This window comes from Alexandromys fortis, unplaced genomic scaffold (genome assembly GCF_014885135.2).
Source record: "Alexandromys fortis isolate MF-2015 unplaced genomic scaffold, M_Fortis_MF-2015_v1.1 scaffold_151, whole genome shotgun sequence".
Taxonomy (NCBI): domain Eukaryota; kingdom Metazoa; phylum Chordata; class Mammalia; order Rodentia; family Cricetidae; genus Alexandromys; species Alexandromys fortis.
In genome coordinates, this window is record NW_026068043.1 from 708,894 (window position 1) to 736,827 (window position 27,934).

A 27,934-nucleotide genomic window follows, 5' to 3' on the forward strand; every position below is an offset into this window, starting at 1 on the left:
AAGGAGGGGAGGACACAGTCACCAGGTGAGGGCCTCTGTAAATGGCCGGCATATGAAGACTGCTCAGGAAATTGCCTCTTGGGGCAACAAAAATCAGGTCAGTGAGGTAATAGAGCCCCTGACAAAAGTCTTCCCTGTCCTCAAGCCCAGCTGGACTCCTGCCTGAGTCAGCTCCACAGCACCTTCCCTTCCAGGGTTCTGTTGCCCCCCCCCCCCCGCCCCCAGTAGTTCCAGTAATGAAGTTAGCAGCAGGGGTGGGTGGCACTGGGCTGTGATGGGGGCGGCGTTTGTCTTCTATTACATGAAAAGTAAATACAGTCCTTTATTTGAGAATTTCATGCTTGCTTGTCTCACATGTAACATGTTTTGCTCATGTCTCCCTTTTTTAGTTGTGACAGTGTGAAGCCTGGCTGGCCTGGATCTCACTCCCAGGGATCTGCCTGCCTTTGCTTCCTGAGTGCTGGCATTAAAGGTTCCCCGGTTTCTTAAAGCACATCAAGGTGACTTTAGGGCAGGTTTATGGCAAGTGAGTCCTGAAGCCAGCAGTAGATAAAACGTCATCCTAGTTAGTTTCTTGTTCTGATTCCAGTCGGGACCACATGGCTTTGACAGAGCCCTGCGTGTGTAAGATGAGAACATCTCATTTATTCATTGATTGATTGATTGCTGGGAAGTGAGCTTTAGAAGAAAGAATGTGAGCTTTCAGAAATAATGACATATATTTTAAGTGAATATTTGCGATTATGGAAAAACGATTATTTATCCTGCCTCTGTCTAGCCCATATTTACACAGGTTTATCTGGACAAAAGAGTTCAGTGCAGGCTTTCCTGTGTGCTCTTTGCTGGCTTGTGGCTCCATCTCCTGCCCCAGTCGCCATGGGGGCCTTGGTTTTCCAGACAGGGTTGCTTGTGTGTGTTTGCAAATGTGAGGTGGGGCTGGAGGTGCATTGGTTTTCAGTACAAAGCCTTTCTCCTGAGTGGGTAGAAGTGAGTGCTTGGTGGTACCCGAGGTCAAGGCAGGCACAGTCAGACCCCAGCCTTTGCTAGCAGGAATCAGTCTTCCTCTAGGAGCGAGGGAGGATTCTTCTGCGCCTCCTGCAAAGTGGTGCTGTAGGCCTTGCGCAGGGGCTTCTCAGCTGCAGCACAGCCACATGCATAGGGCGGCTTTAGAATGATGTAATATTTCAGTCATCCTTCCTTAAGCTCGCCTTATGATAAAAATTGTTGCTTAAAATAGAACCTATGTAAGTTGAAAAGGGTAATGTTAATAGGCATGCAATTTGCATACTATTTATAGAAAATCAATTTTAGAGCATTTGGTTTAAATTTTACCTCAGATTGTCTTTTGTCCCCGCCACGTGCTGATGGAGTGTCTGTGGTGTCTTTGTTGTTGCTTCTGAATTGACTTTGTCAAGGTAGCGTCATAAAAGTTCACCTTGGCTGTTCTCCGAGTGTTGGCTCCCTGGCATTAACTGTTCACATTGTGTAGGACCAGACTTCACAATGGCGCCTGAGTTAAGTTTACTCTTTTCAATGTCTCCCCTCTGTCCCCACTTGCCTCCATTCTACTTCTGTCTCACGATTTGACTCTTCTAGGCCCCGTAGCGCTTGCTGTTCGTGCCTGACTTACTTCACTTGCAGTACTCTCTCAAGGTTCCTCTGTGCTGAGCAAGAATCATGTCTTAGTTACTTTCCCACTGCTGTGGAAAGCACCGAGACAACTTCCTTGTGAAGTCTCTCTCAAAGCCTACTCCTAATGACACCTCCTCCAACAAGGCTACACCTTCTAATCCTTCTCAAACAGTTCCAGCAATTACGGACCAAGCATTCAAATAGATGAGCCTATGGGGGCCATTCTCATCTAAACTACTATACGTCAGAATTTTCTTTCTTTTGTTTTTGAGACAGGGTCATTAGCCCAGGCAGGCCCTAATTTACCATGTCCATAATTTACTATGACATTGAACTCCCGATCCTCCTGCTCCTGTGCACGGCACTGGGGGTGAAGCCCAAGCAAGGACTTGAGCATCTGAGCTGCACCTCTGGTCCCATCGCCTTTTTTTTTGTAAAGATTTTATTTATTATGTACACAGTGTTCTGCCTCCATGTATGCCTGCAGGCCAGAAGAGGGCACCAGATCTCACTGTAGATGGTTGTGAGCTACCATGTAGTTGCTGGGAATTGAACTCAGGACCTCTGGAAGAGCAATCAGCATTCTTAACGTCTGAGTCATCTCTCCAGCTCTCTGTCACCTTCTTTTAAAGACCAGTGCTCTGTGCGCGTAGCTCACATTCTGTCAGTTCACACACGGCTAGCTTTGGAGCATTGCCACTGTTAGACTGTTAGGAGTGTGCCAGGTGGTGGCACACACCTTTAATTCCAGCACTCTGAAGGCAGAGGCAGGTGGATCTCAGTGAGTTCAAGGCCAGCCCGGTCTACAAAGAGCATTCTTGGAAAAAACAAAAAATGATGTAAGCTTACAGTTCCAGATGTGGAATGGCTGAATTGCATAAATCTCTTTGGTTTTGTTGTTGTTGTTTGTTTGTTTTTTGGTCTTTCGAGATGGTTTCTGTATGTCCCCTTGGCCTTCTTGGAACTTGTCCTGTAGAGCGGGCTGGCCTCAGACTCACAGAGATCCACGTGCCTCTACCCCCTGGGTGTTGGGATTAAAGGTGTGTGCCACCATTGCCCAGCAATTCCAAGGGTTCTAATCCTTTTGACATCTATTTTATGTTTTTTTTTTTTTTTTTGAGACATGGTTTTTCTAGATCAGGCTGGCATTGAACTCACAGAGATCCTCCTGCCTCTGCCTCCCGAGTACTGGGATTGAAGGCGCGCACCACTGCCGCCTGGCTAACTGAGCCTATTTGCTGACACTGTAGACCAAGAGTGTGTCTGAGAGCTGTAGGTGCTACCCGGTACCCGGCAGCCTCATTACCGCCACCTGCTCCTCCTATCCCCGCACACGGGGAGAGTCGGTTGCTCTCCTCTGGATTGGATCATGAAGTGTGCCTGCTCTCCCTGCCTGGGTTTGGTTGGGGTGTGATCTAAGGTAATTTTGTGGAAATGACACGTTATGGAAAGTTAAACGTATCCTACCTTAAAGGAGAAGAGTTTGGGCAAACATGAAGCTGTAAGTGACACGGGCTGTGACAGATCCCTGGGGATGCCTTCCCACGTTCACTTTCTTATGTGCTTCTTGCGCAGGAATCATGGCCCAAGTAGCGATGTCCACACTGCCTGCTGAAGACGAGGAGTCCTCGGAAAGCAGGATGGTGGTGACGTTCCTCATGTCTGCCCTGGAGTCCATGGTGAGACACCGGTAGTTCTGCCAGCGTTCTGCTCAGAGTGGAAGAGGGTTGGGCTTCTATGAAACTAACTAATTAGTTAATTATTGCGGTGCTGGAGTTTAAACCTAGGTCCTTGTCTATGCTAGGCCAGCACTCTTCTGTACCCCAGGCCTCTTTAGGCCAGCTGACCTTGCAATTTTTGATCATTTTGTCCCAGTTTCTAGGATTGTAGAAGGCAAGCACTTTAGCAGCTGAGCCACATCCTCTCACTCCAAGATTTGAGCTTTCAAGTCATTTTATTGATGTTTTAGAACCTTTTTGAGCTGGGGCTCAAACTAGGCATGGCTCCAGCCTTGTGCCCTACACATCCCCGCCCTCGGGTTCTTAAAAATCCTTAATCTTACTGGAGTAGCTTTAAGAAAGCCAATCAGAATCTGAGTGGAACCCTCGTGTTTTGGAAACTGAGGCAGGAGGATCTTGTGTTCTGGCATAGTTTGGGCTATATAAGGAGTCCTGTTTCAGTATACCAAGAAGAACTCCAAAGAAGCAGAAGAAAAAAAAAACCTTGAGAGTGGAATTGCATTGTTGCCATTATGAGTGGCTTGAGAGCTCCTCTCAGGATGGTGACACTAATCTAATTCTCCAGCCCCTACTCACCTAACATCACCTCACTGTCCTTCCCGATGTAGTGGGACTGACCCTCTGGACCCTGCCTCCCTCAGGCCTCCAAAGTTCAGGTCTACAAATGTAAGCTAGTTTCTTGAGGAATTGGACTTAAACACTCAAATATTTTCTGCTCTCATTCATATTCTTTGTTTGTTTGCTTGTTTGGTTTTGAGATAGGATTTCTCTCTGTGTAACAGTTCTCATGGTCCTGGAACTTGCTTTGTGTACCATGCTGGCCTCTAATTCACAATATTAAGATGGTTTAAGTGTTAGAGTTTTAGATTTATCTAGAAAGAAATGGTGCTTTTAAATAGCTACATGTAATATAACTCTGGCTGTTTCTGTTGCAGTGTAAAGAGTTGGCCAAGTCCAAGGCTGAGGTGGCCTGCATCGCCGTGTATGAGACGGATGTGTTTGTTGTTGGAACTGAAAGAGGACGCGCTTTTGTCAATACCAGAAAAGATTTCCAAAAAGATTTTGTAAAATATTGTAAGTGGAGTTGGTTTTTTTTTTTTTTTTGTTTTTGTTTTTTTTTCGAGACACCGTTTCTCAGTAGCTATGGAGCCATTCCTGGAACTTGCTCTGTAGATCAGGCTGGCCTCTGATCCACAGGGCAAGTTCCGTCTTTAATCCTGAGTGCTGGGATTAAAGGCACGCACCACCACTGCCTGGCAAGTGGAGTGTTTTTATCTTGCGTTTGTAAATTTTAAGTATAATTATTTATAGATAAGACATCTCAAACTTTCTAAGAGTGAGTTATGCCAGAAAAAGACAGAAGACCCTCTGATGTGTTTGTAGGCGTGGTTCAAGACAAGTCCCTGACAAGTCATGTAGAAGGCATGGTCTGCGGGGTTGCTGAGTGCATTTGCTGTAAGAGTGGGCAAAGCTGAACAACTCTGGAAGACAAAAGGCCAAACTGCAGAGATCGAGGCTTGGGGAAGCCTGCAACTCTGGGCCTATTAAGGGACAGACACTGCCTTGGGTTTTTTTTATAGGGCTTCTTGGTCTCTCCTTCCCCCTCCTGGTCCTGTTTAGGCAGCAGCCTCCAAGCCTTCCCCCCACGTTTCTCTGCAGTCGTCTTCTGGGTACAAGGACCCAGCATCTCAGGACCTGCCTACCTATGTTCGTCTAACCTTCCTCGTTTCTCCCTCCCTGCTCTTGGTGGACAGAGTGATGGTCTCTAGCTGCCTCATGGTGACGTCTGGGATGCAGGGCCAGAAGAAAGAACACTCTTAACTTGGTGACTCTTGGGAAGGTTCAGGTGTGGCAACATTGTGGCGGGCAGTGTCTTAATCTCCATCTTCAGGACCAACTGTAGGAGCAGAGGGAGTAGAGAAGAGAATGTAGTACATTGTAGCCCAGCTAGGACAGTTGTTCCTAGTGAAGTCCTGTATCCTACTAGCAACCATCCAGGCTGGTCTTGAGATGGGTACAGGATCTGCTTTCAATACTTTGGTAACTGTTGGGGTGGCTAGCATCACAGTGTGAGGCCTTTTCCCTATAGCTTCTGCAGAAGGAACAATAGTGGTCTGTCTCTTTGGGCTGCAGGTGGGCTCTGCAGTGGTGAAGTGAACTAAGCTCATGATATCCCATTATCTGAGTAGCATTCTTCTCAAGAAGGAAGTCATTAGAAAGAAATAGTTGCCTAAATAACATCTCAATGAAAACAAAAATAACATCTCAATGGCTTTAATCCTAATGCCCAGGGAATGTGATTCCTTATACCGTTAAAGAAACATGCCAGTGGGTGGTAGTGGCACATGCCTTTAATTCTGGAGGGCTACACAGAGAAACCCTATCTTGAAAAAACAAAACAAAACAAAACATGCTAATTAGTCTATTCCTTGGCTATACTTTTCTGCTTGGGTGATAAAGACCACATAGGTAGCCAACATTAATCACATTTATATATTTTTGTTGTTAAGGTCACCTGAGGATCTGGTCCGCAGGATCAAATTGGGCTTGAGAGGAACTTCTGCCTATGAGCAGTTATCCCATCTGTGTGAGGAGAGTCAAAGGCCTGGCTTGACCATGGCTTGGCTTGGGCAATCTGTATTGACCTTCCTCTTTGTAGACTGGACACTGGTTACAGCTTTCCAGGTAGGGTCTCCTGACCTCACTGAGCAAGAGAGCAGGCGACTACACAAACACCAGGCCTGCCTCTGCCTCCCAGTGCTGGAATTAAAGGTGTGCATTACTCTGCCCAGCTGTAACTACCCTCAATTACAGGATATTTTGACCTAGACCTGGGATCTCTTTGACTTTGGAAAGCAAGAGGAAAAATGTCTCCCTTTGGTCCTTCTGACCACCTTAGTATAGTCTCTAAATGTGGCTGTTGAAAACCCAGAAGGAATCACACCAGTCTGGTCCTTTTAACTCTTGTGAAATATTTAGATAAAGCTTGGGCAAAAATGAAACAGATAAGTTTGGTTCTGTAAGCCAGTCCTTGTAATTATTACCAAGAGTAGACCAATATTCTGCTGGGGTTTAGCAGCAAGCAGAGGTTTGACATCAACGTTTTGACCTTTTCTTTACCTTTTATAACTTGTTCAGACTCTTGTAATTTGCTTAAGTTTCCCAGCTTTCTTTTCTGGAACAGCATCCAGCTGTCTGTGAGACAAATAACTTAACCAGTGAGCAGTCAGGTCTGGCTGTGACAGTCTTTTCAGGTTGCTACAGCGGACGTCATGGCAGTTTTTGGCTTGGAAGATAGTGCTACGTAGCACCACCTTAATAAAACACATTGAACTCAGACTTCCTAAATGGTAAATCAGTAGTTCCTGTGCACATGCGTACCGTCAAACTATGTTCCCAGGTAAACCGTACAGAAAGGCAAGGCAGTCTTTATATGATACAAAGAGTGATCTGCCATAACTGCTTTAGGTCTCAATGACCCAAATACACAAAAGGTGTTTGTTCCTCTGTAAAACTGAACCAAATGCTTTACACTGTGAGTCCGAGGACAGCTAGCTAAACCCAAAGTCCCTGTCTGACCTCTTTCTAGCCAGCGTAGATTTTTCCAGACGAGTCTTCTCACCTGTTAAGTCTTTCATTGGGATGGGTGTTGATAAGCTTCCCTTTTAGCATCTGTTATAGGGTCATGAGTGAGTTGTACTGTCTTAGTTACTAGGTTTTTATTTTTTTCTTCAGTGATGAAACACCATGACCAAGGCAGCTTATACATTTAATTGGGGGTTTGTAGAGTTTCAGAGGGTTAGTCCATGATCAACATGGCTGGATGTGTGGCTGCATGCATGCTGCAGGCAGGCATTGGAGCAGCAGCTGTGAGTGAATATCTTATCTGCAAGCTGCAGGCAGTGCTGGAGGAGGTATGGACTGACTGACTGACTGAGACTGGGCCCTGGTCTGACGTGGGATTTTGCAACTTCAAAGCCCACTCCTAATGACACACCTCTAATGTCCTAATGTGACCACACCTCCTAATCCTTCCTAGACAGTTCCACAATTGGGAACTAAGCTTTCAATCATATGGCTCTATGAGGGCCATTCTTATTCATGCTACCACAGGTAGTAAACACCTGTGATCAAAAGGAGGAGCCAGCTGATAGAAGTGTCTGCCTGAATGTATGTCTAACCTGAGCCCTGACTAGGCTTGGGGTGACCAACTGCTGGGAAGCCTGTCACACCCTGTCTTATCTGTGCTAATAAGAAGACTGTGGATGTGGTGTGTCCATACTGCAGGGGGAACACCCCAGGGGATATTGGGTCCTTGCCTTCTGACAAGAGCTCTGCGGGTCTAATTCTCCATGTGAGAGGCAGCTGAGGGGTAACCTTCGAAGAATCTTGGAACCAGTTTGCCCCCTTTGTAGTGAGGTAGAGAGGAAAGAAACCAAAGTCTTGAGTATGGGTTGCCTATTCCCTCCCTGTATCCCTCGTCCATTTGGATAGGCATGGCCAGTCTGTCAGTAGGGAGCAGCCGGTCCCATGGAGAGGCCAGACTTAGTAGGATTACCACACCTACCTGTGCAGCTCTCCCGCCAGCTCCCAGTTCCATCTTTAGTCTTTCTTGGGGGTCATACTGTCCTTTGGCCATGGAGACTTAGGCTGAGGTCTCCTTTAGCTCCACTTTCCGAGATGTTTTTGATGCCACCAGTGCTCAGAACGCTTGATGAACGCACATAAGCTGTGACAGGCGTTTGCAGCCCCATTTACTGGGGTTATAGGTGTGTGCCGCCATGCCTGGCGAGCCACAGATTCTCTCTCCAGTTTCCCTCTGAAACTTCACAGACCAGGACTGTAGCCCATTTTCAGCCGCGGCTCACAGGCGGGTTGGTCCTCCAACATAGGCTTGTCTCTGGTTCCTGTCACATTCCTGTCTGATCTCCAGATGGGCAGGCGGAAGGCCTTTGGGGTGACAGCTCCTGGTAGTGCGAGTTTCACACCTGTGACATGGTGTCTAGTCATCTAACCGAGACAAGTTCCATGCAGCTCATGGGTCCTTTTAGACTTGGCCGTCAAGGTTTCAGGCACACACTGGGCCTGCGTTTTTTCAGATCCACCTTCCTTATTAGATCTCACTGTACAGCCATGAGGCCAAGGGTTCATGGTCGCAACAAGTAGAGCCTGAAACATAGAAAGTAGTCACAGAGGTCTGAAACTCTCTCTGGTGGGGCAGAGGGTGACTGTCCTCTGATCTCTGGATAGCTCTTGGCCATTGTGAGCAGGCCAAGGGCAGGCAGGCCTCGTGGTGGGTTTCAGAGGTGAAAAGGCAGCATTGGGAACAGTGACCCTGGATCCCGCACTCTCCTAGGAGTCACTGCAGGTGCGCAGGTGGCCTGTCTTGACGTCACCAGATTAACTTAAGCCCTTTTTATCTTCTTGAGAACAGGAAAGTAAGAACTTTTTGCTTTTGCAACAGGAGAAGCCTAAGGCTAGGAGTCCAAGCTGGGTATTTCATAGGGTCCTGGTGGCTGGGCGGTGGTGGTGCACACCTTTAATTCCAGCACTCCAGAAGCCGAGGCAGGCAGATCTCTGTTAGTTCCAGATGAGCCTGGTCTGTAGAGTTCCAGGACTGGCTCCATAGCTACCGGGAAACCCTGTCTTGTAAAACAAACAAAACAAAACAAAACAACAACAACAAAAAAAACCTACAAAAAATAAGGTCCTGGGTTCTCTCTTTCCCCACTGCCCATTTAGATACTGGATCATACAGGAGCGCTGGAGACTGAACCCAGCGCTCCGTGCATGATTGGCACCGAGAGCTATGTTCCCAGCCCTCTGTTTTCTTGCGCTATGGTCTCGTGTAGTGTCACGGCTGACTGCCAAATCTTTTTTTCTTTTAAAGATGAATTTGCTTTTATTTTATGTGTATGCGTTTTCTTGTCTGTCTTTGTGTCCATGTACCACTTACATGCCGCACCCACACAGCCCAGGAGAAGGTACTGGATTCCCTGGAACAGGTATTTCCCAGGGTTTTAAGCTACCATATGGGTGCTGGGAATTTATCCTGTCTTCCTGCCTCAGCCTCCCCACTTGCTGGGATTGCAGGTATAAGGCACCTCGCCCAGCTAAGTTTTTATTTTATTATCATTATCTATTTATTTATTTATTTTTGACTTTTCAAGACAGGGTTTCTCTTGTGTAACAGAGCCCTGGCTGCTCTGAAACTGACTTTGTAGACCAGGCTGACCTCGAAATCCCAGAGATCCGCCTGCCTCTGCATCACAAGTGCTGGGACTAAAGGCGTGCATTCCCATGCCCAGCTCTAAGTTTTTGTTTTTAAAATTTCCCCTCATTTCTTTTTCCACTTAAATTTTTATAACAAATTAGAGTATAGAGCCAGGGCATGGTGGGCCATGCCTGTAAACCCAGCACTTAGAGGACGGCTGAGATTTTGGGACCGTTGGCGGCTCCATAGGCTACAATGAGGCAGAACTAGGTGGTTTTGTGATATCTTAGCTCAGAATGGAGGCCGGGAGGCAGAAGGGAAGGAAGAAAAAGGCATAATAAAAATACTCTCACTAAAGGCCAAGTAGTAAAGAGATGGCTGTGCTGGCTAATTTGTGTCAACTTGATCCTGACCAGTTGCCCAGGAAGAGGGAACCTCAATTGAGTAACTGCCCCTAGCAGATTGCCTTGTGGCCATATCTGTCTGTAGGGGCATTTTCTTAATTGATGACTAATATGGGAGGCTCAGACTACTGCGGGCGGTGCCGCCCTGAGCAGGTGGTCCAGGCCGAGAAGCAAGTGAGCGCGCTGTCCCTCCCATGGCCTCTGCTGTGGCTTCCGTTGATGACGCTGTCAGCTGGCTGTAAGCCGATGAGTTCTTCCCTTCCATGATGGTGTCTATTCCAGCAGCAGAGACACAAACCGGGACAGTGGATATGAGCCTTTGCCCCCCTGATTATTTTACAGGTGTTGAAGAAGAAGAAAAGGCTGCAGAGATGCATAAGATGAAAGCTACAAGCCAGGCGAATCGGATGAGTGTGGATGCTGTCGAAATTGAAACACTCAGAAAAACGGTGGAGGATTATTTCTGTTTTTGCTATGGTAAAGCTCTACAATTTGAGAAAAATACATTATATAATGGTATTATCGTCTTTTAAAAACATTGTGTTTCTGTGTACATACAGTGTGCGTTTGTGGGTGTGAGTGCTTTTGTGGGTCGGTCAGGACAACTTGGTGGAGTTGGTTCACCTTGCACTTTATGTGGGTTGGGAGATCAAACTCAGGTTTGTGCAATAGTTTGTGTCTCCTCTGCTAGGCAGCTAAAAGCAAGTCAAGCTAAGTCTGGGCATTTATAAGTAAGAATAGGCCTCTGTTTATTTGGGAGCTGGGAGGCAGGCTCCCAAAGAGTTCAAAACGAAACAAAAGAAAAACCAAAAAAAAAAAAAAAAAAGAAAAAGAAAACAACAGTTGCAATGTGGGTGCTAGGAATCAAACTCAGGTCCTCTGGAAGAGCAGTGTTTTTAGCCACTGAGCCCTCTCTCCTGCGTAGCTCTGGCTGGCCTCAAACTTCCTCTGCTTCCTGAGAGGATTAAAGGCGTGCACCACCACTGCCCAGTTCCAAAGCTGGAGCTCACTGATTGCATGCACTGGGTAGCTAGTGAACCCCACGATTCCTTTTTTTCAACACTGGGATTACAGTGAGCCTACCCTGCCCTACTTTTTTTGTGGGTGCTGGAGATCCACATTTGGGTCCTTATGGTTAAATGGCCATCACTTTAGATACCGAGTTATCTTCCCAGCCGCAGTGATTCAGTTTTTTTTTTTTAAGATTTATTTATTTATTATGTATATATACAGTATTCTCAGTATACTCTGCCTACAGGCCAGAAGAGGGCACCAGATCTCATTATAGATGGTTGTGAGCCACCATGTAGTTGCTGGGAATTGAACTCAGGACCTTTGGAAGAGCAGGTGGTGCTCTTAACCACTGAGCCATCTCTCCAGCCCCGTGATTCAGTTTTTAACTGTGACCCTGGGCATGCTGATTCCGTGTTTTTCTCCCCAAGGAAAAGCTTTAGGCAAGTCCACAGTGGTCCCTGTGCCCTACGAGAAGATGCTACGTGACCAGTCGGCTGTGGTGGTGCAAGGGCTCCCTGAGGGCATTGCCTTCAAGCACCCTGAACATTACGACCTTGCAACTTTGAAGTGGATTCTGGAGAACAAGGCAGGGATCTCATTCATCATTAAGAGGTGAGATGCTTTCTCCTGTGTTGCCCACATGTTTGTTCACACGTGTTGACTGTTTAATCCAGATGCTGTTTGTGTTGCTGCTAATGCATGGTTTTGTATTTTGTTTTCATACAGACCTTTCCTGGAGCCGAAGAAACTCCTTGGTGAGTACATTCCTTTGTTTACATGGTAGCCTGCTGGGTTTTTGATTTTGAGTCTGTGATGTAAGACATTTTTGAGTCAGGGTTCGTGAACAACCTGTGGCGGCTCATGAGGTGAATACACGGAGTCACGTGGTGTTTCATGTGTCCATTTACTGGGTCTGTCTTCTTCACCAATCCTAAGAGTAATTTGGTTGACCTGGTGTCACTGGAGAGGCAGGGTAGTAGAACACAGGAGTGTGTTCACCTCTGAATATAGCATGATACCTTTGAGTGTTGCTCATGTATTAGGAGATGTCAGTGACTATCAAGTGACCACCACCAGAATACACCATCCATATACAAGCGCATCCCCGAGAAGTGGAGGACGACTGTAGCAGGACTTCCTCTAGGGGAATCTGGCCATTCTGCTTAATTAGGACAAAACAAGACAGTTGTTCCTTCAAGCCGGGTCTAGTTGAGATTCCATGTTTTGTTGTATGTGTATGTATGTGTGTTTAAAGTTTTATTTTTATGTATATATGTGTGTGTGTTTATCCATGAAGGCCAAAAGAGGGCATCATATTCCCTGGAGCTGGAGTTCCAGGCAGTTGTGAGCCGCCTGTTGTGGCTGCTGGGACCTGAACTCAGGTCCCTGGCAAGAACAGCATGCACTCTTAACCCCTGGAGTGAGTCTCTGGCCCCTACTTGACACCTCTTAAAGGTGACACTCAGTCCACAGGAGACCTTTCTACCATATAAAGATGACAGAGAAAACACATGGATGAGTATGTACGAGTATGCCTGAGAGTGCACACGTGCTCATGCACATACACGTCCACACATACACACACAGCCATTTTTCCTATTTTCTAATAAAAGATCAGAGATAGCCAGTTTGGCCTTGGACACGTTGTGAAGCCCAGGCTGGCCTCAGATGCCTGATCTTCCTGCTAGGCACGTGTAACCACGTCTGACTTACACATATTTTCTGTAAAACAGCAACAAAAAAATTAATTTGGTCAGTTTTATTAAGGTGTAATTGATATTAAATTCACCTGTTTTAAGTGTAGAATATATGATTTTTAATAAATGTACAGTCTATAACCATTTGAGGACCCAGCTGTGGCACAGTCTTGGCTCAAGTGTGTGAGACTGAGTTCAGTGTCCAGCACTGGGAAAACAGCAACAATTGTTTCTTGTTTGGTCATTTTGAGCCAAAGTGGCCTCGCAGTCACAGACTTCCAACCTTCCCCTGGTGCCAGGAATATAGGTGACACCACCATGATGAACTCACTGTGCGTTCCTCCCCCCCCCCCCCCCCCCCCCCCCCGCCGTCNCCCCCCCCCCCCCCACAGGGTTTCTCTGTGTAGCCCTGACTGTCCTGGAACTCACTCTGTAGACCAGGCTGCCCTCACACTCCCAGAGATCCAACTGTCTCTGCCTCCCGACTGCTGGGATTAAAGGTGTGTGCCACCACTGCCAGGTTATCAATGTGCGTTGTTTTTTTGGTTTTTGTTTTTTTAATAATTCTTATTTGTATTTTATGTACATTGGTTCTCTGCGCACATGTATATCTGTGTGAAGGTGGCAGATCCCCTGGAACAGTTATAGATAGTTGTGAGCCGCCATGTGGGTGCTGGGACTTGAACCCAGGTCCTCTGGAAGAGCAGCCAGCATTCCAAACCGCTGAGCCATCTCTCCAGTCCCCAGTGTGCAATCTCAATGAAAGTCCTTAGTAGACAGGTAGCTGACAAGAATTTTTTCCAGTCCTGTGAATTGTCTTTGTTCTTGCTTGATAGATTTTTTTTTAAATTTGATTTTTTATTAGTTTATGTGTATGAATGCCTGCATGCTTATCAACCACATTCTCCACATCACCTGGTGTCTGGTGCCCAAGGAGGCCAGAAGAAGGCATCAGGTTCCCTGGGATTAGAATTACCTTGGTTGTGAGTCAGTCCCCTTGTAGGTGCTGGGAATTGAACTCACCAGGGCTTTTAACCACTGAGCCATCTCTTCAGCCCATTTGCTTGGTACTTCAGTTTTTTTTTTTTTTTTTTGTTTGTTTGTTTGTTGGTTTTTCGAGGCAGGGTTTTCTGTATAGCCCTGGCTGTCCTGAATTCCCTCTGTAGACCAGGCTGGCCTCGAACTCAGAGATCTGCTTGCCTCTCCTCCCCTTTTAAAGGCATGCAACACCACTTTTACTTTCTGTGTGTTGGCAGCACATATACTTCTGGGTACTTGTGTATGCATGTGTTTGTGCAGATGCCAGAATTAGTTGATGCTGGATTAGTCCACCATCATTCTCAACCTTGCATTTGAGACAGAGTCTCTCACTGACCCTGGTGCTCACCAGCTGGCCAGTGAACTCCAGGCTCTACCTTGCTTTAGCTCCTGCTTTTATGAGGGTACAGGGAATCCAAACTCAGGTCTTCCATGCTTGTGTTCCAGGTCCTTAAGCTATTTAACTGTCTCCCCTAGTGCCTAGTTTTACATAAGAAAAAAAATTTTTTAAATTTATTTCTTGGTAGGGAGGGCACGTGTGCTCCAGCACAAGGTGGAGGTTAGAGGGCATCCTGCAGGAGTTAGTTCTGTCCATTGTATGACTCCTAGGGGGCAAACTTGGGCTGGCAGGCCGGCAGCAAATGTTGCCAGCTCTCTCACAGGGCCTAGTCTTAACATTTCAAGGAAATGATTTCCCGTCTTTTGTCACTTGTGCTCCGGATGGCTTTCTTCTCTGGCAAGCTGTCGTGTGGGTGCTGGGAGGTGATGCAGTCCACAGTGCTTGCTCAGCACTCGTGCTGCGATGCAGCAAAGGAAAACATCAGCAAACGTGGGGCCTGGACGTTTGCCCTGCAAGGGTCCTTCTCCCAGTGTTCGGGTTTTAGCTCCTCGATTCCAGTCTGTAGTCTTCCATTCCCAGGGGTGCTAGGAGTGGAAGCCAGGGTGTCAGCACCAGTCACATGCTCCACGGAGCGACGCCTCCCAGATCTACAGTCTATTTTGGGTTTGTATATTACAGAATGTAAAGGCATAAATGTGTCTTTGCATCTGGGTCTCCACCAGAAGCAGTCAGTGAAGAGTGCATTCTCTTTCTCTCTGTGTTGTCTTGGTAACTTTGCTGGAAGTCAGCTGACCCTAACTCTATTTCTGTTTTCTTCACAGCAGATGTGCGAGTGGAGAGTGTCCCTCTCCTTCCTGCCACAGTATGGCTTTTGTTCTTTACTCTTTTGATCTGGTTAGGGTTAGCACTGAATAATAGTGGCCTTTAGTAGATGTCACCTTGATGCCCATCTTAGGAGAGAACAGTCTGTCACCTCCACGTTGTTCTCCATGTTAGGCGGACATTCCTCTTTGACCATTATTGATGAAGGCATCAATGTGTGAGGTCCTCTTTCAGATTGAGAAAGAAGCAGAGTTGTGGCACAGGCCTGTTATCCCAGCGCTCAGGTAGCTGAGGCAGGAGGATGGAAAGTTTGAGGTCAGCACTGACTACATAAAGGAAAATTCAGAGTATTTGTTATGTTTAAAGTTTAGATTGTGGCCACCGAAGTGGCCCAGACAGTCTGCAGGACAGCTTGGCAAGTAAAAGACACACGCTGCCAGGCCTGAGACCCGAGCCGCGTCCCTGGGGCCCACACCAATACACTGCCAGGCCTGAGACCTGAGCTGCATCCCCGGGACCTGCATCAGTAGCTGTGTGTGTTAGGAATGCGCTTTGCTGTGAAACGAAACTCCGGAAGCTTGTGAGCCCAGTGGTCCTGAGTACACAGAGCATCAGAAAAAAAAAAGAGGAGAGAGACCCTGCCTCAGGAAGGTGTCCTCTGACCTCCCATTGTGCACTTGGAGAGGCACTCATTCATACAGGAGAGGCCGGGGGTTGGCATTTATTGTGGGTGACTTGAGCTTGTGTTTGTGTTCATTGTGGTGTGGCTACTCTGGGCTTTTGTTATGAGTGATCTTTTTTGTGATCAGTCTTTTACTTAAAATAATGGAAGTAGTCAGTTAAATTACTGAGTTAATTAAATTTTAGTCTTTGCAATCAACCCCAAGATCTTGAGCATGTTAAGCACATGGTGTGTCAGTGATTTACATATCCAGTCCCTGGGTTTTTTTTATTTTCTATGTGTGTTGTGTATATGTGTGTTTGTCTTTGTATCGGGTGTATCTAGGTGTGTGTACACACATGTGGAGGACACAGGTTAACAATCAAGTGTCGACCTCTATTGCGCTACACTTTATTTAAAAAAATAATTGAATTTGTTTATTTTGGGTCTGGGTGTTTACCTATTTGTTTATGTATCTGGAAGCTTATTTAGGGACATTCTTGTTCTATAAAGTTAAGATCCTCCTGTTGCAACCTCCTGGGCAACCAGGAACTAGATCTGTAGATCAAGCTGGATTTGAACTCATAGAGATCTGCCTGCCTCTGCCTCTGGAGTGCTAGGATTAAAGTCATATGCTATCATGCCTGGCTAAAATAAGTTTATTTTTACAAATAAACAAAGTGTATAACTTATTCTCAGCTATGGGGGGTGTACCAGTTATTTCTTTGGTTTTTTTTTTTTTTTTTTTTTTTTTATAAAAAACTTTTAATATAGCATCTGATGACCTTAGCTTATGGTCCTTCTGCCTCAGTCTCCTTAGTGTTGTGGTTACAGAAGTGCCACCATGCCCACCTAGGGATCTCACTGAATTAAAAACCAGTTCTTTTGGAGTTGGGTATATGTTCATGTTAGAGCAGTGAGGCAGGGAGGTTCTTTCTTGCTGTGGCCTGTAGGGTGAATCCATTGCCAGCTTCAGCAACTTTGTGGAATAGGTACCAAAATAGGGTAAAACCAGGGCACAAGAGATTGTGGATAAAGGCTTTTGCAGACAAGTTGGATGGTCTGAGCTCTATCCTCAGGACTCTCACAGTGGAAGGTCAGAATGAGCTCTTGCACATTGTCCTCTGACCTCCACACTGAGGTGCATACATGCCACCTGCCTCCCAATACTCACACACATCAGTAAATACATTCTTAAAAGCCAAAGGAGGGCTGGGCATCACTCAGGAGGCAGAGGCAGGTGAGTTTAAAGCCAGCCTGGTCTATAGAGTAATTTCCAGACTAGCCAGAATCGCATAGTGAGATCCTGTCTCAAAAACAAAACAAGCTAAAATATGAAAAGAGAGCTGGAGACCAGAGTTCAGGGTGGAGTTCTTTTGGTCCTCATAGGCAGAGCACTTGAGAGGGGACATAGATTCAGTCCACAGTGAAGCTAAAACAAAATGAAGGGCCTCTTACTTCCTGACTTGAGGAGTAAATTGACATGCAGTGAACTACAGATTCATTCGCACACATTGTGATCAGTGTGGACCCATGTGTGCCATGTGATCCGTTACCACGTCAGCCCCATTCCTCATGGCTCCTGCCTGCTGTACCCTCAAGCTCTTCTTGAGTCTTTTCCTGTCCCTGTAGGCTTACTGGAATTTCCAGATTTGCTTGCGTGTACATAGGTATGTCACGTGCATGCCTGGTGCCCAGAAGTTAGAACAGAGTCAGTTCCTTTGGAACTGGAGTTTTGGATGGTTGTGAGGTTGTGAGCCATCATATGGATGCTGGGAACCAAGCCCAGGTCCTACAAGAGCAGCAACTGTTCTTGCCCGTTGAGCCATCTCTCCAGCCCCAACATTTCCAGATTTTCACATGAATAGAATGTTAACATGTGTATTCTTTTGTTTGGCTTACCTTGAAATTACCTGTGCTTTGTATAGTAATAGTTGGTTCTCATTTTACTTTGGTATTGTGTGCAAGTCCTCCTGCGACCCCACCACACACACACTTTAAAACTGTTGGAGACTCTCTATGTAGCCCTGGTTGGCCTGGGATTCACAGGGATCTGCCTGCCTCTTCCTCTTAAGTGCTAGGATTACAGGCACGCTGTTACTCCCAGCCTTTGCTTGTTAAGACTTGCTTCCTGGGTGGCCTGGATCTTTTGATATAGACCAGGCTGTTGCCAAACTCAGAGCAGACCTCCTATTTTTACCTCCCATGTGCTCTCCACGGGCAGTTCCCTTGTCCATGTTGTGTCATGTTATATGTAGATAGAACATGTGTTTACTTATTCCTAAGGTAAGGAAATTTGGATTATATAGATACTTGGCTCCCTTAGGAAGGGCTGTGTAAGGTTGATTGAAGGTCTAACCCCACCAGTCTCTCTCCTCAGTGCTGGTGATGCACGCCAGGGGCTTGTACAGGCTAGGTAAAGGGTCCCCTGCTGAGCCACGAGACCAGCGTGTTTTGCAAAGGTGGGACAGGGCTTTGCTGTGTAGTCAAGACTGGTTTTGAACTTTAGTTCCTCTCAGCATCTCTAGTGCTTGATTTCCCTGTGTGCCTCCTAGCCTGGCAAGACAATTCTGTTTTGGGCAGGGGGAGTTTCAAGATGGGGTTTCTCTGTGTAGCCCTGACCATCCTGGAACTCACCCTGTATAACTAGGGTGGCCTTGAACTCACAGAGATCTACCTGGCTCTGCCTCCCGAGAGCTAGGATTGGAGACTCGTGCCCCACAGCTGACAGTTCTTTTAATTCAGCTTTCAAAGAGTAATACAAGTTGGACCACTGATCATTGTGCTGTGAACACTTCTGTCAGAGCTCACCAAAGCCCCACACTTTTGTGTGTGTGAAGTGAAAAGTGGATGAAGGCGTTTAGAGGCTGTCTGTTTGCATGTTTCTCCTCCAGATCCTCTCAACCCCACCTTGAATCTCCCACAAGCCAGGTCCATAGTAGCTTGAGCCTGTAATCCCTGCGCTGTGTGAGGTGAGAGATAGTTGAGAGTTGAAGGTCAGCCTGGGTTACAGAACCCTATCTAAGATACAAAACCAGCAACAACAAAAGGAGTTGGATGTGGGCTGCAGTGTGGTGGCGCACACCTTTAATCCCAGCAGTTGGGAGGCAGAGGCAGCCAGATCTCTCTTGAGTTCGAGGCCAGCCTGGTCAACAAATCAGATTTCCAGGATCGCCAGAGCTATTACACAGAGGAAACCCTGTTTCATAAACAAAATCAAAACAAATAGGTGGGGGGGATTGTTTGGGAATATTAAAATATTAACCCTGCTTAAAATGTTGTTAAACCTGAATGTAATTTGCTTTTGTTTGTAGGTGGCCGAATGATGGCATCAGATACTGAGAGGACCATCCTGTCGCCTGGTGGAAGGTAAACCATCCCTCGCTGGCACTGTTGTGCCACGTGCCCTGGAGTTACCAAAATAGCAGATAGACACGTGCCCCACATCCGGACTGCACTGTATAGCTGAACACTTGGTTATAAAAATTTTGTTTTTGAGAAACAGCCTTACTTTCTAATAGCCCAGGGTAGTCTCATATTGGAATAATCCTGCCTCAGCCCCCTGAGTGCTGCCATTACGGGCGTGTGACATCAGGATTGTAGGTTTGACTCGGTAGCTGTGCACAGTGGTGCTCCTTCCGTGAGGCTGGCCATCGGGGAAGCTGTTGACGACTGTGTGAGTGGCCGTCCCTCACAGTTGCATCCTGTGATCTGAATGTGTTCCTCCTTTCAGCTGTGGCCCCATCAAAGTGAAAACTGAGCCCACAGAAGACTCTGGTATGTACTAGTGCTCTTCGGATCTGTTACACAAAGAAGGTGCTTTCCTTAGTTGAGGAGGTGATATTTTCAGAGTCGCTAGTTATTGTGTCTCTTAGGAGCCTCCTGCCTTGGCCTTGCTAATGCTACTATTACAGGCATGTGTAACTCTACCTAGTTTCATTGCAGAGGGGACCCATAAGATTTTATTTGTAATTAATGCTTAATTTTGTGCATGTGCTTGTATGACTATGGTATATTTGTATGCATGGTGGGAGCGGGAGGTCGTGTGCCTGTGCATGCTTCAAGACCAGGAGAGGGCATCCTGTGTCTTCTGCTCTAACTAGTCCTTTGAGGCAGGGTCTCGACCTGGGCCAGGTCTCTTAGCTCAATCCTATTGTCCTTGCCTCCCTCAGCTGAGGTTCTGGGCATTGGCTAGTTTGGCCCACTTGTTAAGTGAGTTCTGAGCTATCTGAGTTCTGGTGCTCAGGACTGTAGAAAGCACCCAGATCCAGAGAGCTTTCCCCCAGCTCCCTGCTGCGCTGTGGGGTGACTTGTCATTTCCTCACGGGAGGGGATGCTGAGCCTTTCTTCATGTAGTTATCACCCATCCCTGTGCCTTCCCTGATTACATGTCTCTGTAAATTCTCTGCCTCTTTACCGTGTGCGTGTGCATGTGTGTGTGTGGGGGGTGAGAGACAGACAGTGCCGTTGGGGGGGGGAGAATGGAACCAGACATGTGTGCCATGGCGTGCCTGTTGACATCAGACAACAGCCTCAAGCGTTGGTCTGAGGCGTTGGCTGCACACAGGCCAGGCTCTCTGACTGTGAGTTTCCAGGGCTCTCTGCCTTCCATCTCATGTGAGAGACATGCACCACCATGTCCAGCTTTACGTGGGTTCTGGGATGCCAACTCTGTCTTCCGCTGTGTGCTTCTCTCATTGAGTATCTTCCCCAGCTCCTGTTGCTCCGTTTTTAACCAGTGGGTATTGTTTTTTTTTTTTTATTCCCTAGTTGTCAAGTTCTGAGTATTTTTTGGATATAAGTCAGGAATATGGTCTTGCAAATGTTTCTTATATCCTGTGTTCCGTCTTTCTATATCTGTTTATGGTGTCTTTGAAACTCAAAAAATAATAAATTGTGGTTACTATGCTTTTAAGGTTGTAGTTTTTTTAAAGATTAATTTTCTTTATTTTTTTTTTCTTTTTCTTTGCTTCTTTTGAGACAAGGTCTCTCTATATAACCCTGGTTGTCCTGGATCTCATTGTGTAGATCAGGATGGCCTTGAACTCACAGAGAACTGCCTGCCTCTCCCCCTCCATGTTCTGGGATTAAAGATGTGCACCACCATGTCTGATTTAATTTGTTTAAACTTTTTTTATTTTTGAGGTTATAATGACATCATTTCTTCCCCTCTCCTCCCTCTAAACCCTCCCATATACCCTGCCTTTCTGTCGAACTCAGGTCATATTGTTATTTTGTTATTACACACACACACACACACACACACACACACACTCCTAAATCTAACCTGCTCAGAGTGTGTCATGTCACTTCTGTGTGGATGTTAGCAGAGAAGACTGTTTCTTCCTGATCTCAGCATTCCCTAGTTGCCTGTAGTTCTTTTTATAGGGTTGACGTCTCATGGCTTCTCAATTTTTTTTAACTTAATTTTCAAAGTTAGCAAATTCAGGGTAGTGGATTTTTCTGTGGCATCCTTTTTTTTTTTTAATGAAATAATTTTTAAAGCTGAGATTGTGCCATATACCTTTAATCTCAGCATTCAGGAGGCAGAGCAGGCAGATCTGTGAGTTCTAGGCCAGCCTGGTCTATACAGTGAGTTCCAGGATAGCCTAAGCTACAGAGCAAGTTTTAGGACAGCCAGCTCTGTACAGAGAAACCCATCTCTAAAGGTGTGTGTGTGTGTGTGTGTGTGTGTGTATAAAGTATTTATTTATTTATTGTTTTAAAAATTGTATGGGAGCTGGAGAGATGGTTTAGCAGTTAAGAACACTGGCTGCCATTGCGAGAGGAACTTTCTTCAGAGTCAAGGAAAAAGAAGCAGCCCCAGAAGGACGGCTTCCTAATGGCAGTAAGAGCCAATAAAAGCATAGGCCGTGGAAAAAGGAAAAAAAAAAAAAAATAAAGAACACTGGCTGCTTTTCCAGAGAACCCAGCTTCTATTCTCAACACCCACATGGCAGCTCAACTGTAACTCCAGTTCCAAGGCATCTAATACCTTCCCCTCACAGAGACACACATGCAGGCAAAACACCAGTGCACATACAATTGTATGTCTATTTGTGTGTCTCTGTAGATGTGAGTGCAGTGTTAAGAGCTGCCAAATCTAGGTGACCTTTGGAAGAGCAGTACACGCTCCCAACCTCTGAGCTATCTCTCCATCTCTGTCATTGTGGAATTTTTTTATGATTTTTTTACTTGTTTGTTTGTTTATTTATTTGAGGCAGGGTTTCTCTGTTGCTTTGGAGCCTGCTCTGGAACTCACTCTCTAGATCAGACTGGCCTTGAACTCAGAGATCTGCCTGCCTCTGTCTCCTGAGTCCTGGGATTAAAGGCATGTGCTACCACAGCCCGGCTCGTTAAAGTTTTTTTTTTTAATCCCCTCCTCCATTTCTGTTTTAGTGTTATTTTATTTAGTGATAGTATGTCTCTGTGGCTTGAGCTGTTGTTAACTCCCCCTCGGCTTCCCCGCTGCTGGTGCTAAAGGTACGCCTCTCTGAACCAGACACAAGGTTTACTTTTATTTTCCTTTTACCTAGAAAATATTTGTCCAACCTAACGTCAACAAAGCTTTGCAGTGAGGTTTCTGCTTAGGGTTTCTAGCGTTAGCTCTTAGGGTTGGTCTGTGAGGTGGTGAGATGGTTGTGAGGCATGTTGGGAGGTAAGAGCATAACTCACTCAGCTTGTGTGGATGTTGGAGACTTTCTCTACTGCAGGACTTGAGTCTGTCAGGGGCAGCGGAGTCTGCCCTCACTCTCCCGTCCCCATCCGAGAGCAGTCCGGCAGCCATGCCCACTGGTACTCGGTGTTCTAACATTTCCTTTGTTCTGACGGGGCAAGACGAGGTGGCCATGCTTCTTCCTTCCCGCTCACCTTTTCCCTTGGAGCTCATTGAGTTTTCCTGTGCAGTTTGTTCAGATCGGTCAGTTGGTTGGGTCTGTCTGTCCATCAGTTGCCGAAACCTTGACGTGATTGGGTTGCAGGTGATTTCCTTTGACACCTACCTAATAAGCCTTTGCCCTTTCAGAGTCTTTAACGTGTAAGGATTTTACCGTGCAGTGCCCTGGAACTGTGACCTACTGGAGGCTGTCACTTGTTTTGTAGGCATTTCTCTGGAAATGGCCGCTGTGACAGTGAAGGAAGAGTCAGAAGACCCAGATTACTATCAGTATAACATTCAAGGTAACAACTATTTAACACAGCCTTTCTTCCCGACACTTGCTGGTGCCTTTCACTCTCTGAGTAAATGGCCGTCCCTGCCGCAGTGCCTGTCCTGAGCTCCCATGGCAGCATTGCAGTCAGGGGAATGGAGAGTTCTAGTCTGCAGCCGAGGCAACTTCTCTTGTGTAGTCAGTCTGGTTCGTCTCAGCGGTTCCAGCGTGGCCTGGTAGCACGTGCTTACCTTCTCAGCACTCAGGAGGCCACGGCCAGCCAGAGCTCCCCAGCGAGACCTTGCCTCAAACCACTGAGCTGTGTTAGTGGCTTCGTCAGTGTGAACAGTCTTGAGTTTTCACAGGGTTCTCGTGTGCACTTGCCTGGTAACCTTGATTTTTCTTCAACGTGATAAGCCTTATTGGATGTGGAGTGTTTGACAAATGCCCGGAATAATATTTCATGACGGTTAAGTGTGCAAATATCTGTGTACACGTACTGCTGAGTGCCAGTGACAGTCATTTAAAAAAAAAAAAAAAAAGCTGGGGGTAGGGTGCCTGCATGTATGGAGGTGAAGGGGCAGCTGGTCCTGGTTCTTTCCTTACACTGTGTGGCTCCTGGGGATTGAACTTGGATCATTAGGCTTGGTGGCGTATGACTTTACCCCTTTAATCTGCCTTGCTGGCCCCATATTTATGGTATCTGTAGTTAGTTTGGGACAGTTTACTGACTGTGGTATAGGACTAAAAGCTGAGACTAATCATAAGGGTCATTTTTATGGTTTTCGAGTTAAGATTTTGCCGAGTAACTAGACTTGGTTGTTAGTGTCGTGCTCATGTGTAGACTGACCTTTGAAGTGAGATAACCCCACCTTTACAATCTTCTTCACTGACATCATTTCCATCGCCTGCTGCGAGTGTAAGTCCCCCACGCCCCTCCCTCCACGCACACGGACCCTCAAGACCCACACCTGGAAGGTGACATTTTATTTGTTTGATAGTTTTTGAAACGGTCTCTATTATATAGCTCTGGCTGTCCGGGTATTCATTAAGTAGACCAGGCTGGCCTCAGACTCCTAAAGATCCTCCTGCGTCTGCCTCCTGAGTGCTGGGATTAAAGGCGTGCGCCATTACTCCTGGCCTTAATTATTTTTTATTAGTGTGTATTCATTGTGCAGAGTCATGGTTTGCTTGGCTGGGTGGAGTCAGGGTCTCACGTGTCTCAGGCTGTCCTCGGGTCCTCACGTCACTGAGGATAGTTTTGAACGTGTGATGATCCTCTTGCCTCCCCTCCTGTTTGCCTGTTTGTTGTCCTCGTTGAACTGATGGTTTCTTTAGTGCAGTTGAAGAAGTTAAGCTACAAGTTTGCCAGTCTCTAGGCCAATAGAGCAGTGGCTTGTGGGTATTTTCCCTTTTTCTTTCTGCCCTTTTTCCTCTCTCTTCCTCTCTTCTACATTCCCCTTTTTGTGCTGGAGATTGAACTCAGGGCCTTGAGCTGCTGGGCGAGTAGGTGTTCTGCCCCTGAGCCGCCCCACAGGCCTACAGTATCTCTCCTTTGTAACATGTCACTTGCTTGTCCTATGTGTCGGTGTCTTTGTGAAATTCCGTCTGTGCTATTGCAGACTGTTCAAACACAGTGGTTCTCAGCCTGTGGGTTGTGACCCCTTTGGGGATAACCAACCCTTTCTCAGGGGTCACCTAAGACCATCGGAAAACATATGTATTTACATTACGATTCATAACAGTAGCAAACTGATACTATGAAATAGCAATGAAAATAAATGTAACAGTTGGGGTCACCACAACACGAGGAACTATATTAGCGGGTGGAAGCATTAGGAATGTCGAGAACCATTGTTCTGGGCGGTTCTGGTTTGTATTTAGATAGTGCTTTGTGTTCCTGTTTTCTTTTATTGTGGTTCTCCTATGAGTCCAGGTTCTCAAACCCAGGATTCGCCATACTGCCGTGAATGCTGGTCTTAGAGACTGGCTGGTTGGTGTTTATTTGATTTGTGTTAAGAAGTAGCCATTGAAAGTAGTGCTTTGCTTCTTCAGATTGATTGATTCTGAGAAGCTTTTTTAGGGTCTCTGGGCTTTAGCTCAGTGGGTAGTGTTCACCTCGTGTGTCAGAAGCCTTGGCTTCCGTCCCCAGCACCGAGCGGACTGGCTGTGCTGGAGCTCGCTCGCATCCCCAGTACTCTAGAGGTGGAGGCAGCAAGGTCAGAAGTCAGAGGTCAGCATGAGCTCCATGTAACTGTCACATACGATGGAAACGTACCTGTACTGGAAAATGTGTTGCCTAGATCTGTGGCTTTGTGGTGGCCGGTAGCTGTGCTATGTGAAGTAACTGTCATTATGGCATCTTCATGTGTGTGTGTGTGTGTTACATTTGGACCACAACCCTGCGTCTCTGTTTTGCTTCTTTACCCTTTGTGTACCCAAGTCCCGTTTTTCTCTCCCAAGTAATCCTCCTGTTTTCATGTATTTTCAAAATATGTTTACTAATGAAAAAACTGTGTTAACTTAATGAAAAGTATGCCGGTCCAGAAGGTGCATCGATCCCGCCTGGGGTTTGTTGTGTGTGCCTCTGCAGTGGGTGATGCTTACTAATCATGTGTGTTCTTCAGAAAGCCTGGGAGAGGTTAGCAGTTTGCTAAGGAATCCCTGTAATGGAAGAAGCCAGCACTAGGCAGGCATGTGCAGTCAGCATCAGCCTTTACTGTAGCGAGCACTTCTGTTTGAGACACTGAGCCTCCATATCAGACCTGCCGTTCCCATCCCATCCCTGTCAGTCATTGTCGGTCATCCTCAGTTTAACCGTGTACACATACCTGAACACACTTTCCCCATCAGCTATCAAGACCATCGACTAACATCACTTTTTTTTTTTTGCCTCTTTTTATTTCTAAAAAGGCCATCATCCCATATACCTCACCCAGATTTGCTCTAATATGACCAATATGCTTTGAAATTCCTTTTGAAGCTTATCTTTGTATCCCAAAGCAGGCCCTTCTGAAACTGGTGATGTTGATGAAAAGCTCCCCCTTTCGAAGGCTTTGCAAGGTATCGCCTTTCACTTCTGCTCTCCCACATCCTGTTCGTATTTGCTGTTTCTTTATATTGGACAGACTGTTTTGATAATTATATTACTTTTCCGAATGGAAAAGGAAAAAAATGTATTGGCCTTTTTTTTTTTTTAACATAAATGAACTTCACAAGCAAAATTTTTCAAAACCAATTTTCCCTTTTGTGAATCTAGTAATGAATCTCGAAATGGGTACATGACACACTTTCCTATTGAAGGTAAAGTACGCTTTCTACCTTTATCAGCATAGTCAGCAGTCAGGCTGTTACTGTTGGGTTAGCCGTCTGAGTAGTGCTAAGGCCCGGTGATGCTTAGCTTGGGAAGGATTGCAGGCTATCACTTGTAAACCCTGTGCTTTTAAATGACTTTTTGGGTCGCTTTTGTGCTGTGTTCCCAGACTCATAGTCTGTTAGTGACGGCTTTTCCTTTATCCCTCCTGGCTTTGATCTCATGAGATTTATTTTCTTTAGCTTTACTGTATAATGTAAATATAATGGTCTCTCTCATTTTCGTAGATTTTAGTAGGGCAGAGAGGACACACAGGGCCATAGTGTGCATGCGCAGCCTTGCTAACCCGCCCTCGCTGTCTCAGCCACTCCTGTGGAACGGCTGGCCTCTTCTCCCTTCTCTCATGCTCTAGTTGCACATCTGTTTCTTATGACTTTACACAAAGAAGTTACAGCTCCGTAAATGCAAAAGTTAAAGTGAAAAGGGATGATAAGAACGTGTGTAGCGGAAGCGCAGTGTGCCTGTGGCTCACAGGTGGGCTTCTGAATAGAGTCTGCCCCTAGCTGTGAGTTCCGGTGAGTTCCCACTGCGGAGCCCGTGGGGTGATCCCGAGGCAGTGAGAGCATGGTGGCACAGAGGCCCTCACCTCAGGTGGGCACTGCCAGAGCTCTGAGACGCTCCAGGTCAAGTGTACCGGTGATGGCCTTAGCCTAACGCTGGAGTGCGCTGGGCACAGCTGTCAGGAGACCTGCCGCCTTCCCCTCCACGGCTCCTGTGCCGGCCGGCGTCTGTTTTCCTTTATGCACGATGGTGTTTCTCCTCTTTTCCTGTCCCCAGCTTAGACACTTAGAGATTGAGGATGCACTTGGGCGCAGCTGTGCACTGGATCCTATGGGCCGTTTGGTGTCCTGGCTGGTGGCTCGTGCTGTGCCTGGTCCTCTTGCTGTAGTAGGATGACCTGCTCTCCTGGCTGCCTGACCCAACAGGCGGCTGGATGTATGCCCCATGTCCAGAAGCAGGCAGGTTATTTCCTGAACTAAAATGCTTTTGAAACTAAAAGTAGTCTCTAAAATTTTAACTTGACTGTTAAAGTACAACTTTGATTAAATTATGGGATATAGTGTCCGTAGCTTCTATCATAGTAGAAAGGAAAAGAAGGAACATTCCACACACAATAAGCCTTGACTTCATTTGTTTTGTTTTGTTTTGTTTTGTTTTTTTGACACCTTGTTAAGTCTCTAGGAAAGACAGACTTTGTTCTGATTTGGTGTTTTTGTTTGTGAGTTGTTGCCCGACGAGCATGGTACCTGGGCTGTAAGGCTCCTCAGACCCCAGCATCCCGGCATTGTAGCATGTGAGACAGCACTAATACCAAACCCCGAGCCTGCAGAGTTTCTTCTGGGGGTTTGCACTTTCGAGTTTTCAGCTTCCAAATAGCAGTTAAACGTTTTTCTAAGTTAGAAAACATTGTTTGAATTTATTACTGAGTTAAATCTTTTTGTATGCTTATTTATACTAAATTGTATGGTCACCTAGTTTTTCTTCTTTTACTGCTAGTTTTTTTTTTTTACTGGTTTAGTATATATTGTTCATTTTCTTTTTAGGGAGCCATCATTCTTCAGAAGGCAACGAAGGAACAGAAGTGGAAGTGCCAGCAGAAGGTTAGGAAAGAAGGGACCTTGCATTTTACCATATCTGTTGCACGTCCTTTGGAGATGAGATGATGGTGTTCGCGCCTTCATGGCCAGCACTGTCATTTTTAGAGAGGAGGCATGCGGTGGCTTGCACTGTGCTAACAGGCACTGGGCCTGGCAGTCATGGTTAGTGATGCCCTTGGCGATACCAAATAAGTGGGTTGTTTTGTTTCGTTTTAGCTTTCTCCTGCCTTGTTGAAAGGACATTGAGGAGAAAA

The 27,934-nt window shown here is 46.3% G+C and overlaps 1 protein-coding gene across 1 annotated transcript in view; it reads left to right on the forward strand.

Annotated features, from left to right (window-relative positions):
* Nucleotides 1-27,934, forward strand: part of Gtf2i (general transcription factor IIi) — an 83,125-nt gene that overhangs the window by 14,999 nt on the left and 40,192 nt on the right. The window contains exons 2-11 of the mRNA XM_050166150.1: nucleotides 3,208-3,311; nucleotides 4,307-4,445; nucleotides 10,332-10,466; nucleotides 11,432-11,615; nucleotides 11,730-11,758; nucleotides 18,876-18,930; nucleotides 19,295-19,338; nucleotides 22,663-22,740; nucleotides 25,713-25,772; nucleotides 27,627-27,683. Of these exons, the coding sequence (XP_050022107.1) occupies nucleotides 3,213-3,311; nucleotides 4,307-4,445; nucleotides 10,332-10,466; nucleotides 11,432-11,615; nucleotides 11,730-11,758; nucleotides 18,876-18,930; nucleotides 19,295-19,338; nucleotides 22,663-22,740; nucleotides 25,713-25,772; nucleotides 27,627-27,683 (880 nt within the window). The 5' untranslated portion in view covers nucleotides 3,208-3,212. The remainder of the gene's footprint in view (nucleotides 1-3,207; nucleotides 3,312-4,306; nucleotides 4,446-10,331; nucleotides 10,467-11,431; nucleotides 11,616-11,729; nucleotides 11,759-18,875; nucleotides 18,931-19,294; nucleotides 19,339-22,662; nucleotides 22,741-25,712; nucleotides 25,773-27,626; nucleotides 27,684-27,934) is intronic.